This window comes from Python bivittatus, unplaced genomic scaffold (assembly GCF_059951505.1).
Source record: "Python bivittatus isolate LINGU-HERP-01145 unplaced genomic scaffold, Pbiv_v1 ctg000700_np1212, whole genome shotgun sequence".
NCBI lineage: Eukaryota > Metazoa > Chordata > Lepidosauria > Squamata > Pythonidae > Python > Python bivittatus.
The window spans coordinates 45,195,965-45,211,376 of NW_028277098.1; the positions used below are offsets into that span (position 1 = coordinate 45,195,965).

Here is a 15,412-nt window from a genome sequence, read left to right on the forward strand (position 1 = left end):
AAAATGCTTTTTGATTAAAAAGTAATGGCAAGACTGTCTCAATCCCATGAGTAGGATCAGAATTGTTTTTCCTTGTGATAGTAAACAGTGATCAAAAGCCATATTATCTTAGGCCACCATATACTATTTAATAGCAAAACATACTTTGCTGGTGTAGGTTTCATCTGTTGGTGCTACCACACGAACCAGAGTCCCGCAGGAGCAAAACCCAAATAAATGCATTTGAATGCCATCAGTTCATATCTTGTGAATTCACCCAGGTGGGCTTGAACTGCTTAGGTAGCTTCTAGTTCTGACTACAGATTAATCATTATCACAAGAACACTCCCAATAAAAGCCTCGGCATCCTTGCTTGCATGAAAACCAGCACATATGCAACTGAATGTGCAAAGTCTTTCCTCTTACAGGAACCTGCATTGAATGCATGAATGCTCTGGGAAGCTTGAAATCATTTGAACGACATCCAGAGAGGGCAGGTCTTATTTTGATGTAATAAAGCCTGAACAGGTCTTCTAACAGGGTATAATTTTCTTAGCCCATGTACAATACATTCTACAAGTTACTCTGAAGGGCTGTTTTAAGGATGCTATGTTGTTGCATCCATGTACACACACACACACACACATTGTTGTGAGAGGTCAACAAAACATTTTGTGGTCAAAATATTCCAGATCCAAAATGTCCTGTTCTAACCTAACTAGAAATGCTCTGACCTTAAAATGGACTATCAAGGACGGAGTACTTCCTGTAAAGCTGGAACAGGACTCTGTCACAGAACTTTGTGTGCTGTTGCTTAATGTAACTATTCAATTAAGAACTTTGTTGTTTTAGGAAAAAATAGAATTATCAACATTTTAAGATTAATCAGAACTTTTCAATGTGACATATAGATACTGATCATGGATTTTGTATTTTAGAAATATGAGTCAATGACTGTACTGGACGTGATGTATTACTGGAGGAAGCCCTTATGATATCATTTTCAGATCTTGACCTTGAAATAGTTAGTTTCTTGAGCTGCGGTGACACATCAGTATTGGTACACTGGTTTTGATTATCTTTTGAACAATGGTTTGTTTGACATGCAACAGGAACAGTTTCTTTTCCTTTTGGGGTAGCACTGGACAGATTTGAACACAGTTTTTCCATAACAATTTCATCTGATAGAGAAAGTTGCGCTGAGTAAACATCACAAACATCATCACAGAATGATTGTATACTTCCACTGGACCGAGATGGAAACACGTATGCTCTGGATCTTACAGTCAAACCTCTGTGAGACATTTTTGAACTTCCTTCTGTATCAGAGCTATCATATATTTCTTTTACATTAACACAATCAGATTTCTCTTTGGTACAGGCTGTAATAAAACAGTTAATATTATTCATTAGAAACATGTGTTAAAAATGAATTTATTTTAATAAATAGTGAAACTAATTTGAATAGTAGTTGATATCTACTATTAGTAGATATCTACTATTAGTAGTTCCAGAATTCCTTCTGTATGTTATTTTGTCTCTAATGTTAACATAAGAATAAACAAATAAAAACAGAATAAAAATATTTTGGATATGTTACATTATGTTCCCTTATCAGCCCGTCTTTTTCATTAAGATATTTATTGTAAACCATAGTAATTTTCAGTATCTATGCTGCTGAAATTAGCACAGAGAATGAGTTGTGAGGATTATGACAAATTGATCATGTGCCTGGCAGTTAAGTTTGGGTGGGCCCCTCAGAACTTACTGTGGCCCTGAGAGACCCTATGGCCTCTGTTGAGAACAACTGTTCTAGATGACAGCCAAATAAAGAATTAGTATATCATAGTACAGGTAGTGACCATCTATGGAAATGCAAAAAAAATAGAGTAAGTTATGAGACAGAATATGAAAAATGTATTCTTGAACAAAAAATTAAGAGGGCTATCTCTTAAATCCAGTAATTATTGAAACATTCAAGCTTTTATTCAAGCAGTGCCCTACTGATTTAGAAATGACTATTGTTGGAAACAATAACTATTGATATTGCTCTTTAAGTTTTGCAATGTGTAAACTATTGAAAATTACAATGTTAAATAACAGTGGATATGCATTTCAGATTTATAATTCTAATTTCTTAAAACACATGTAATGGTTCTTCATGCAAATATCCTTATATGAACTAGGAGAAGTCCCAAATTTTATTTTAATGCCCTGACAAACTAAACCAGTGATCAACAGTGTCACAATGTTTGTCTGTACAGGTCTATCCACCAGGAAAGATCTGCACAGCATGATCAAATTTTAACTTGGTGATTTAATATTTATTATCTGTCTTAGAGACCTTCACTTTTCAAATGTTAGATATGGATCTACCACATTGTAGGTTTTTTAGCAAAATGTTTTATATCTGCTGTTTCTAATATACTAAGAAAATCTGGTATCAGATAACACAATCAGATTTAAATATAATCAAAGATAGATACCTTTAATATTTATATCTCAATAAAATTAAAGCCACATATCCTTATTTCAGCAATGTCTTCCAGCATTCCTGAACCACAGTTCCCAGCAACTTAATTAGCATGTCCAATAATGAGAAATGGTTATACAGGTAATCCTTGCTTAATGATGAAAATTGGGACTGGAATTTCCATCGCTAAGCAATGCAGTTATAAAGCACATCACGTAACCATGCCACTTAGCAACGGCAGTTCCTGGTTACCATCATTAAGCGAATCACTGGGTCGTTACGAGAGAATCTCACGTGACTGTGACTTCCCCAATGACTTTGCTTGTGGGAAGCTGACAGGGAAGGTCACAAATTGCAGTTACATGACCATGGGAAGCTGTGACACTCAAAAATGCCAGGTGCCCGGATCACAATCATGTGACCGTGGGAGCACCGCGATGGCCAGAACTTCGAGGACCGGTCATAAGTACCACTCATTCAGCGCTGTCGTAAGTTCAAACAGTTGCTGAATGAGTGGTTGTTAACTGAGGACCACCTGTATATATTTGAAGATCTGTATGCTTCCTATCCTATAATATTTGATTTATATTTATATTAATTAAAATATTAGCAAGCTATTTAATTGGTAATATTCTGCCATTGTCTTTTAAAATTTAATTATATTGAAAATATATATTTCTTTTATCTAAACTTCTGTAATTGCATTTAACATAATATTTACTTTACTTTACAGAAGTCTCTTAGCAATATATATTCTTTGTAGTTTGCATTCTTAGAAAATGTTTATACCTGCTGCCATTGCTGTCTGTTTCTTTCTTGAGTCCTATCAGACAAAAAAGATGATCAAAGCATCAACCTTACATTTAGTAAATTGTACTGAGAATGTAGCTAATGCTTCAGTTATTAAGTATACCCTATCCTTTATTAATACTTTAAAATATTTTGAACACTAACAATTCTTTTGTTACAATTTTTTAAAAAGCATATGTAAAAAATAATATTGAATTGATATTTCATAAATCATTAGCAATAACCCTAAGTGATAATAAACAGATTGTGGTGCTTTTAGAATATAGAGTATAAAATATATAGTCTATAGTCACAGTATAAAATTCCTTTCACAACAGAGTTCCATGGTATAGGAAAACCTTTAGTGCTATTCTAGCAATATTCAGATCTTGTTGACCAGGCACTGGACAAGACAAAGAAGTATCAGATTCTTAAAACTAATTTTGATGTGCCAATTATTATTGGACTTAAAATATTAATTTCTATCAATTTTGGAGGGAGAAATGTTTTTTAAATGTAATATATACAATCAAGATTTTAGTATGTCTATTTGTTTTTATAATTAAATACTTTTTAAAAAATCATAGGATCTAAATTGAAAAAAATTCTGTACACAATTAAGAAAACAGAATACAACACTGTCAGATCCCAGCATGGATCCATTATCACCACCAATGTAGCTTTTGTTTTGGCTATATGCATACTTATAGGCTGGATCTGAATTTTTACCAACATCTGGATTTATTCCAAATCTCTGGAGTACATGCTTTGTACTGGCTGTCCTATGGACATGCTACAGTATTCTATCCAACTTCAATCTGTTCTGTTCGGATTCACTCATTGAGATTTCAAAATTTGTATACTTTATGTTCCAATTTTGTGCCTAGATAGTACTGACTATTCATTTATATCACCCAAATAAAGATCATCCATAGTGAATTTGTAATAGCATGTTTACGATTAGGGTATTAATTAGCCTCAGAATACTATACATCTAAAGAGAGAAGCCACATCTACTAAAGGTTCACTTTCTATAACTATAAAAGTAAAGTATCGTACCTTTGGTTGTAGAAAATGAAAATTCTGTGAAACAGAAATAGGTGCGTAACTTTGGGAATCATTAGATTTAGACTTGGGAGATTTTCCATCTTTCAGAACAGTATTGAAAAACTTTAAAAGCTGCCTGAAATATTTAAATATATATATATATATATGATTACATATAGAAACTAAACTTTTTTTAAAATAAATTTTGTAACCAAAAAACTAAGTAAATGTAACACTATTTTTTTGTTTTGCTGATCATACTTGGATGAAAGCATTTTCATATATAAACTTATACAATTTAAATATACAGTACTGATTCAGAAATGAATATAAAATTACATGTATATCCCTTAAAAATTATAAAATATTAATGAAAATGAGTAACTGCCATGCAATAAGCAATATAATTAAGAAACAATTCTAGAATTATGCTTTGCTGAATGTTGAAGTTAATTACTGAGCTGAATTTAGAAATAATTCTAAAACCTTTATATGGCATTCAATACATAAAACTAGAATTACTTCAACTGGACTTCTGTATCTAATTCTGTTTATCACATTGTATGTCACATAAAATGTTTTTTAGAATGATTTACTCCTAAATTCTTGTAAATTCTAAATTAATGTAGCTGAGTAAGCAATTGTTAAAGTCAGTGGGCTTGCCAAGATCCAAATATGTGAAAGCAGCAGCTCTGTGGATTTAAAATAGAACTGTTCTAGTCATGGAAAACAGGGTCAATTAATAGAAAAGATTTAAGCAGAGATACTGCACTCTTCCTGTGCCAATTGTCTTGAGGAAGTCCATCCCCCAAAAGCAATTTGCTCAGTGGTAGTTATACCAATACTTCATCAAAGAAAAAGGTTCTCAAGAAGTTCCTATTGCAATCACAGGGCAATGTTGTAGCTGTGTTCAGCATAATTCAGGCAAATGTCTTGTATGATCTGAAATGTATGGGAAACTCTATTAATCTTATTCCATCTTTTATATTCCTTGGCTGTCACTGAAATGGCCAGTATTTTTAGAGAATTATGTATTCAGCACTCTAATATGTCTAGATGTTTTGTTGTTTAACATCTGGGGGTTCAGGCCTGGGCCTGGGCTTTAAACTACCTTGGCTGCTCTTAAGGATCATCTGTGGCAGGACTCAGATATAGGAGCTACACCCCTCATCTGTTAGATCTCTCAGCAGTATTTGATACCATGTACTGTGATATTTTGGGGGACCACCTGTGAGGATTGGGTATCAAAGGCATTTATCGCAGTCTTAGACCAGGGGATCAGAAGTACTGTTCTTCAGTGATTCTGCATCTTCCTGAACAGATATTCCATTCAGTATTGTTCTGGGAGGAAATATTGAACACTTGAGCATTTCAATGTGAGGTCCCTCAGGGCTCAGCCATTTCCAACACATTAACATCTGTATGATGAGGAAGGTCATCTGCTTGGGTCAGGATCATCAATATGCTGACAATATCCACTTCCACATCTCTATCCCAGGCTGAGCAAAAAATGCAATGGAAGTCCTTACCCAGTGCTTGGAGGGTGAGAACTGGATGGGACAGTACAGATTCAGGTAAATCCCAAGAAGATGGAATTACTGTTGGTACAGAAACCTTGTGGTTCCACAGATATTCCATCTATTGCTTTGGAAGAGGTTTCAGGTCCCCTGAAGGAGCAGCTGTGCAATGTGGGGACTTCTGGAATGGGTCCTGAATTCAGAGGGCAGTCAGGAAAGCTTTTGGCCAGTTTCAACTGGTCTGTAGTTATATCCTTTTCTAGATCAGGAAGCAGTGAAAACAGTGACTCATGCTATTGTAATCTCTCACCTTTACCCCAGTAATTCATTTGATGCGGGGCTGCCCTTGAAGATGACTTGGAGAGTGCAGCTGGCATAGAATGCAGCTACCCACTCGTTGACAGTACAATGCTTATTCTGCAGGAGCTGCACTGGTCACCAGTATGCTTTTGCGCCCAATTCAAGGTATTGGTGGCAGTCTTTAAAACTCCTTTACATCTAGGGCCATTATTGCTTTCAGGGTGCTCTATGCCAGGTAGAATCTGCCTGCACTACAGTCTATACAGGAAAAGATGCTACTGGGCCCCAAAGAATGATTTTCTCAATGACAGACCCCTCTCTTTCGAACAGTTTGGCTCCTGAGTTCAGGTTACCCTCATCTTCCTATCCTTTAAGAAATTGGTGAAAACAGTTCTTGTCCATAAAGCATTTGGAGATGAAGACTTCTAATTGGAAGACAGCAACAGCACATTTTTTTACTTTTTATTTTATTATATGCCATTTTAATGTATTAATATTGGAAATCACAAGTAGACAGCATACAAATTACTGCATAAGTGTGATAAGAAAAATAATAAGTACTATGCTACAATATTCAAAAATATTGTAAATGTGTAAACACACACACACACACACACACACACACATATATATATATAAACTGTTCACTTTAGCCAATAACATATATTTTTCATATTGTATACCTTTTAAATTTTGTATGCAACAGCCACCTCCTATACATTGTGGTGACAGTGGGGTATCTTTTTCTACCAGGGGCTATATTTCTCACCATAATGAAGAATCACATGCAAGCGTATGGTATCGGTCAAAGCCAATCATTTCTATCCTTCCATTCTCTCATGCACGTAATTCTCTCATCAGCAGAATTTAGGCTTGAAAAAAGGCAGCAACTGAGAATTTTTCAAGCTTAACAATAGTGCAAAGATTATTTGAAAGGGGACTGCAATTCACAGGAAGGGGGGATGAAGTGTTCTTATAGAGTGCAAACACCTTTCTTGATGTATGGCACAGGATACAGAATCAGATTGAGAATCTATGTATGATAAATGGTTTCCATAATGATACAAAGCATATGTAATGAAATAAAGGTAACTACTGAGTTACCTTTATTAAAATATACATTTTTTAAAGATTTCCATTGAGAGCTCAAAAAGAGCAAGGATGGACATATTACCCCCATCCCACTCCCACCAGAAATCATCCAAGAGCACAACCAATGCGATCTCAGTCCCACATCCAGGCCTGAATCCCAACTGAAAGGTGGCCAGCTAATCCGCTTTATCCAGAGTCCTCTGAAGCTACAGCATGACCACTTTTTCCACAACCTTCCCTAAAAAGGGATGACTGGAAACTGGACAAAAATTGCCAGGCTAGTTGACTCAAGCAATGGCCCCTTGAGAAGGGGGTACACCACTGCCTCCTTAAGAGCTGGTGGGATTACCCATCCCTCAAAGAGGAATCAATCACCATCCGAACCCAATCACATATCCTTTCTGGGGCAGCCTTAACCAGCCAGGATCTAATATAGAAGTGACTGAACGAACAGCTATAAGAACCTTGTCCATTTCCTCAGGCCCAACAGGCTCTAATTCTTCTCAGATAACTATGCAAAACTTAGTCCCTGTAACCTCCACGGCCCTGCTTCAAGGCTGGAGTACAATGCAGAATGAATCCAAGTGATTTTTTCTGTCAGATACCTAGCATATTCTCTCACAATGACCCAGTAGGTGAATCCCAGGACTACTCCCTCCTAGAAAGATCCAGGTCACCTGAAACAGGGCCATGATATGGCTATCTGCAGATACAGTAAGGGCAGAGAAATAGTTACATTTCACCACCCTTACTGCCATGAGGTAGGCTCTTACAGCAGCTCTAGCTCATGTTTGATCAGGTTTGCTCCTTGTCTTCCGGCAGTGGCGCTCTAGGCATTTCTTCACCCACTTCATCTCCCTAAGCTCCTTCGTAAATGGGGAATTCTAGGATTCATAGGCATGGACAAGTCACTCACACATGATTCAGTCCAAAACCCCAGCCACTCTCTCTTTCCAGGTGACCACTAGAGCTTCAGCTGAACCGTACAGCAGAACAACCCTAAGCTCCCTCTGAAACCCAAACAAGTCGCCTGGAGCGGACCAATTTAATAGTTCATTTTTCTAATGGCTAACAAATGGCAGCTAGAACAGAATTTGTTACTTTATTGGCTAACATACTCTCCTGGTCTCCATTTTTGGACAATTTTTATAAATAAATAAAGCCAATCATAGCAGCTGAAACACTTATAATACAGTGAAGACATTCCCATTTTGTCCCAGTTCATAACAAAACTCTGAAACACCAGCTGATTTGTTCCAAATTCAGAACATCAAAATGGCAGTTTTGTGCTCAGAATATGTTGCATATCCCCATTCTGCAAACAGGAAAGTCAGCTTGGTGTAGTGGTTAAGGTACTGGAATAGAAACCAGGAGACTGGGAGTTCTGGTCCCTCCTTAGACACAAAGCCCACTGGTTGACCTTGGCTAGTCACACCCTCTCAGCCATAGAAAGCAGCCAATGGCAAACTACTTCCAAAATCTTCCATTTTCCTTAAAAAGCAAAACAGATGTGTGTTTCAATGAAGTTAGGCTGAAGACACACAATTTTCAAAATTCCATTTTATGACAGAAAAGGTTGAGAAAATATGACAGGTTATTGTGGTCATTTTTTGAAAATTAAAAAATTATTTACATGAGTACTTAAATAGTAATAACAGGGCAATATTCATTTATAAAATAGGAGATCTAAATAGATGTTAACTAGGATTGGCTGGAAGTTTGAAGCTCCCAAAATACCATATTTCTGCAATATAAGTGCAAGTCTGATAGAAAAGATACACTGATTCTCACCTTCCAAGGTTAACTGTAATAAAGATAATATAACTATTACTATTACCACTACTTTCCAAGATAAATGATTAAAATTATGTATTTTGTTAAAAGGAAAAAAAGGTGCTTTGATTAAACTGTAGATTTCAGAATTAAAATGTAATGTCATCTCATTTAAGGTTATGACGCAAAACAGTTTCTTTCAAATAATATACTCTTTGACCTGGAGAATCAATATTCTCTAACAGACCAAATTCTAATTTAAATTACTTTTCATCCTAAAAATATTTCTTTGTCCAAATGATCTCAATGACATCTATTATTAAATAAGAGTTAGGATTGGTGTTGTACATTAATGTGATATTAACTAAACTTTAAATACTATATTAATTCATTTTAAATACTGTATTAATTCACCTATAGTCAGTTTGAAATGTTTGAAAGAAATTGTAAAACCATTAACCTACCTTCTTTTAAGGTACAGGTAAAATCCTGCTAATGCAATAATAAACAGAGCTATTCCAAAAATTGTAGCACCTGCTATAAGAGCAGAGCTTAAATGCTGCAAAACATCTAAATAAAAAATAAATAAAGTTAATATTAAAATATTATGCACTTAAATTTAGTTTTATAATTTTAAAAGAAAACTTCCAATGTAATTGCCTTAAAATCATATTTCTTCAGAGTAAACCCACGTGATTAAATGTAGGCCTGTCTGCTGCACAGCTGTGAAGAAGGGCAATTTTCAGTGAAGGAATGGTGGTGAGAGATGGACTGAACTCTTCACCTACCTTCCATTCTTCCTCAGTGCATTGTCCTCCTAGTTGTTTTTTCTAGCTGGACTCCAGAATCAGAAGTAAACCAAGATGAGAGAAATGTGGTTGGAAATGGATGGTTAAGATGGCAAAAACAATTAAAGAATTCAACATCTCTATTGTGGCTTTCAATCACGCTCATGTCTTCTTCATAGCTGTGCAGGTGTCCCACTCTTTGCATTAATTACAACAGAATTGTACTTGGGTGCCACATTTTCTATTTCAGTCACTAAAATAAATAGGATATATAGCTTGATCATACATAGTTATTCAGAAACTTCTACTGACAATGAATTTTATTCCCAGGAAAGTATGTTCATAACTGCAGTGGCTCCATGACTGAGGGTAGACTTGAATTTGGGTTTCCCCTTTCCCAGTACAACATTTTAACCACTCTGCAGCAGCATCCGCAGAGATGGGGGGAGTCAAGATGATGATTGCAATTATGCAACTGAAAGCCCACCTTTATGTATGTGCATACAAAATTTATCTTTACCTTAATCAGCCGTTTTGGTATGGACAGGTAACAATTAGTGGCAATTAGCGCAAGTTTCATTGCCAGTTTTGTATCATTACAGCTTTGCCTTTTGATCAGGGGTTTGGGGATTTTCTTTTAAATTAACAAATTCTGCAGCCAGAAAGTTTGAAAACTCCTGGCCTAAATAATAGCAAACTTTCAGTCTTTCGAACTTCTGCATTTTATAAAATCCATTATTTTTATGACAATTAAACAATTATGGTCTCTATTCAAACCTAAATATGTAAGAGTGGAAGCATGTATTAAACTTCATGCCAATATTGAAGGCATATAGGTTAGCATTAATCAGAAATTTGCCGGTGGTTTTTATTTCCTATAATACAGGAAAATGCAACTTCTATTAGTCCAAGAGCTATGTTAAGGGTCATACTCAAAAAGTGGGTAGGGCCAGGACTCATTTTGGGAGGAAGATTAAGAGGTGAAATTGATATCTTAAATCAATGAAAGGTTTAAAGCACTCATTTTGCCCTTTAACTCCTTTCAAACAGCCCATTTTTTTCTGTTTTCCACAGGTGGGGGACATTTTGGAATCCATTGTTGTATATTGTTTTTGTGGAACTAGTCTGGGGGTGATTGCTTCCATTAATTCTTCTTTTCCCATTTACCAAGGTCAAGTGAGCCAAAATTGCCATTGACATTACTGAGGGAGAAAACAACTGCATTAAGATTAATCTTATTATTCTAATTACCTTCTACATAGTTATTTCTGTTGAAGTACCTGTGTGGCAACAGGAGCTTTGACTTCCTGACCCAGAGAGTTTCCAGATAGGATCAGGGAGAATAGAGCTTCTATTGCTGAAGGTAAAACAGCCATGACCTGAGCAGACAATATGTGCAGGGTGAAGTTTCCTGTAATAGGGTGGAATATCTGAGCCCATCCTTGCTCAGACTATTAACAACTTTATTTAAACATTTCGCATTAACTTACTACTTTGAGAAGTGGCAAGGAAAAACTAAGCACCTCCAATAAAAAATAAACTACATTTCTGATGGCACTGGAGCATAACAAAGTCTCTTCCAAATGTAATGGGGGGCAGGGAGGAGTAATATAATATGGCAATAGACAATTCTTTTAATACATCTGCCTGAATCTTAACATCATTTCTATGAATGGAACAGACTTCATAAAACAGAGCTTTTCCAATTGTCCTCTCTACAGCCCCCATTACCCAAAATCTGTTTCAGGCCTGAAAGATCTTTAGAACTGATATGTAGGTCTGAAGTGAAAGAGGAAGATAGAACAGCCCTAAAATGATACAGGAATGTTACCTAGGATTTATGCTTACATGCGCACATACATACACACACATATATGATGCATATATAATTTTCATGTTGTTAATTTGTTTCATCAGGTCAGAATCAATACTAAAATTCACTGGATTTGAAGTCCTTTTTTGGTTGGCATGGAGAATTTACTATTTGTAGGGTATGGATCCAGTTTCTCTCATTTTTAGACTTACAAATCTGGATAAGTTATTTATATTAAAGATGTTTATTGGTCAATTAATCAACAATACTTTTAAACTGAGGTTATTCAATTTATACACTTAATTATGTGTTAAAGCTATTATTTCTAAAATGTGTATCATAAACATCAAAATAAACCTACCTACTGATATTGATAGAGTTTTATCTTTTGCTGATCGCTTGGTTCTTTCAACAATTGACGATGGGCCATTAAAAATATCTTTGTAGAAGTAGAACAAGGCTGGAAAACCCTCTTTTTTAACAAGCCGTTTTACCATCAGTGTTTTTAGAGCTGACATTTCAAGTCCTTTCTGACCAAGACTAAAATACTTCTTTTTAAGTCTCTCTGAAGATGGCAACAGACATTGCAACATTTTTTTTACTTGGACTAATGGCTTTGTCTGACATTTCTCTGAACTAAAAAAATCTTGCTTCACATACATTGTAATTGTTAGAAACTTAAGATTTATTATGGAAAGCTGCATATAGTAATTTTTTGACAAAATGCCCATTTCATTTTCTCCAAATTTCTTTTCTTTTCCAGCTCTGAGAATACTGCCCCATTTTCGTATTAAATGTTTGCCTCTGTAAGTTTTTGTTTGAAATGCAGGCACTTTTTTTCTTTGAATGTTAAACAATATATTTTTATGACTTGAATATACCCTCTGTAGACTGTAACTATTCCTTTGGTAAGTGAATACATGTTTGAATTGAAGTTTCTGATTTTCATAAAGTGAATTTTTAGTTATTGCTTTCTGTTTCCACATCTTGGTTTTTTCTTTAATAACACTTTTTCCCCACTGTAAATTTTTAAATCCTATATATAGTTTTTTTCTTTCTGTATTAAATAATTTTTTTCCATCAGAAAATATTCTGTGATTTTTATTGTACATGTTTGTATTCACTTTACAAAGTTTTTCTTTCACAGAAGCTAATAGTCTATCAATGTTATTTTTACATTTTTTCTTTTTTAGAATCTTTGTTTCAATATGCTCTTCTCCTTTATGTTGCTTTACAGATTTTAACATAATACTTCCCAAGTTTTTTTGACTTTTTGGTAACTGTTCTTCACTTTTTAATATATTTGTTTGATGTGCCATATAGCTCAGTGGTGACCTGGTTTCCATGAATTTATATCCATTTTCAAAATAGGATACTTGTGATTTGTTACTTTCATATTTCTTGCTCACGTAAATATGCCAATTCATTTCCACTTCACAATCTTCAAGATTTGCATTCATCAGCATATTGAGTCTCCTTCTTAGATAATTTCTTTCTCTCAAAATAACATATGTTACTAAATGCTTTTTTGAAATTTGTGTGCTTGTTTTTTTGTCTGCAAGTAGATAATTTAGTTTAAACAGAACTGCATATTTTTGTTGATGGTTCTTAAAGGCATTTTTTCCATGTATTTTGAAATTCATTCTGAAGCTTTTGTAATTTTTGTTGCCCTTTTTCAATGCAGACTGTTCTAGGATTCTATTTACTGATGTTTTGTATGAATCATTATCAGTTGCTATTGATAATTGTTGATACTCTTTTAAATGCCCTGCAACAAAGCAAATAACCCTAGTTTAATTAAATATTTCAAATCACATTAAATACTGATTATCATAAGGCCAGGATCACATTCTAAAACTTGTTTTAATAATAGCTGTTTTGGACAGGATTTATGAATAGCTCCCTCATAGCTATGTGACACTATATGGCCAGCAGAATTTTCAGAGATTTATAATGGCATTACATTAGATGAACTTAGATGATTAGGTTTAAAACTGTAACTATAAAAAGTAATTTGGATGACCTCTGGCAGGAGTGGGAGGGGTGGTGCACCCATGCTTGTTCTTGACCTCTCAGTAGCTTTTGATACTATCAACCATGGTATCTTTCTGGACTGGCTCTGGGAGTTGGGATGGGTAGGACTGTATTGTGCTGGTTTCCTTACTCTGTGGTCGGTTCCAGTTGGCGTTGATTGGGGGAGAGGTCCAGCCTGTGGCCCCTGCTTTGTGGGATGTCTCAGGGTTCAGTGCTTTCTCCTCTGTTTAACATCTCCATGGAGCTGCTGGGTGAGGTCATCCTATGATTTGGGATGATATATCATGAGTATGCTGATGGTACCCAGCTTTATATCTCGATCCCAGGTTGTCTGAGTGATGCCATGAAGATTCTGTCTCAGTGCCTGGAGGCTATGGTCTGGATGGGACACAACAGGCTTCAGCTCAACCCCAGCAAGACCAAGCGGCTCTGGGTTTTTGGACTTTCATCTTTGATTCTGGATGGGGTTACACTGCCTTGGACAGAACTGGCATGCAATCTGGGGATCCTCCTGGACTTGAACTTCCTGTTCGGAGAACAGGTAGCAACCACGGCTAGGAGGGCCTTTGCACAGGGTTAGGGTCAGGGTTAGGTTTGTACCATTCCTGGACCAGGAATGCTCACCGTCACTTATGCTCTAATGACCTTTGATTGGACTACTGCAATAAGCTCTACATGAGGCTACCCTTGAAGAGCATTTGGAAGCTTCAGCTGATACAGAATGCAGCAGGGCAGGCAGTTAAGGGTGCCTGTTACGTAGAAAGGACCAAACATTCACAATGTAATGCAGATACTTTTCAGTTATTTCAGATATACAATGGATTTTTCCATATTTCAGTTCTGGTATAGTATCTCTGATTTCCACCACGGGACATGTAGTTTCTGTTCAGCTGCATTTACCACAAGAAATAGTATAAACCTAGCTCATTAAAATTTCAAGTCCGAACTATAAAGTTCCCTTTTATTCTCAGATTTAAAGTTATTCATAGCTTTCAATTAACTGCTTTTATGTTGATTTTCCATATTCAAGAATGGCAGTAGTTGTTAAACTGGGAACCAAACTATTCCTCTCCCGCGTTTGTTTACAAGCTTAAAGCTATTACTTTTAACTTCACACCCTTATTACAAAGGATTCTTTTCAAGTATCAGACTAAGGTCCTCATTCCTAACAAACCCTATGCCTCTTTCAGCTTGGCGGCTCCCCGGAGAATAAGCCTTCGCGACAGATCCATAATTCCCAGCCATCAAACTGGAGAAGATAGCCTTATGTGGTCCTCACCCGGCCACACTTCACAGAGGACAAGAAGACGACCCCGCACGGACCACCCCGTGAACGGCACCAGAACCAGTAATGCGGCCATGAGGGCCCCAGCTCTTAGCATGGCTTTTCTCCGCGCACGGCTTTCTCCCAGCCCGCCATGGCGGCTCTAACGGCCCTTCGAGTTGAAGGAACAAGCGAACGCCACGAGAGATGGCAAGAGAGGCTCCCGCGACGATTCTGACCTCGCGCGCGAAGAAATTGGCGGGCTGTCAATGCTTGTCGTTAAGGTAGCGCGAGTGGGGCGGGGCTTCGAGGAAGCCCGCTGTCCTATTGCAGCTCGAGAATGTGGCACTGAAGGCTCAGGTATTTCAAATGCCTAACACAGTTCATATACACCTTTTGAAATTATTTTTTATCTGTTCTCGGCTTCTGTTCTCTGAAATGACCGAAGCCTCAAGCAAATGAGCCCTCATACAGTCCCCCCCCCCCGTTTCTTATAATGTGCATATCTTTTGCATTTGATATATTTCCTACTCAAGAGTAGAA

The 15,412-nt window shown here is 36.4% G+C and overlaps 1 protein-coding gene across 1 annotated transcript; it reads right to left on the minus strand.

Moving 5' to 3' along the window:
* Positions 1-877: 877 nt before the first annotated feature.
* On the minus strand, positions 878-14,987 carry CUNH1orf185 (chromosome unknown C1orf185 homolog). The gene is made up of 6 exons (XM_088128468.1): positions 14,885-14,987; positions 11,933-13,339; positions 9,435-9,540; positions 4,301-4,424; positions 3,242-3,275; positions 878-1,361 (listed from the first exon to the last, which is right to left on the minus strand). Exons 1-6 carry the CDS (start codon positions 14,985-14,987, stop codon positions 898-900), a joined length of 2,238 nt encoding a protein of 745 aa, XP_087984594.1. The 3' UTR covers positions 878-897.
* Between the last annotated feature and the right edge of the window lie 425 nt (positions 14,988-15,412).

Coding starts and splice junctions, on each gene's coding strand:
- CUNH1orf185 (XM_088128468.1), bottom strand. CDS start 14,987: ATGCTAAGAGCTGGGGCCCTCATGGCCGCATTACTGGTTCTGGTGCCG. Junction 3,276..4,300: donor TTCATTTTCTACAACCAAAG/GTACGATACTTT, acceptor TTTGTCTGATAG/GACTCAAGAAAGAAACAGAC. Junction 1,362..3,241: donor ACAGACAGCAATGGCAGCAG/GTATAAACATTT, acceptor GTTTTATTACAG/CCTGTACCAAAGAGAAATCT.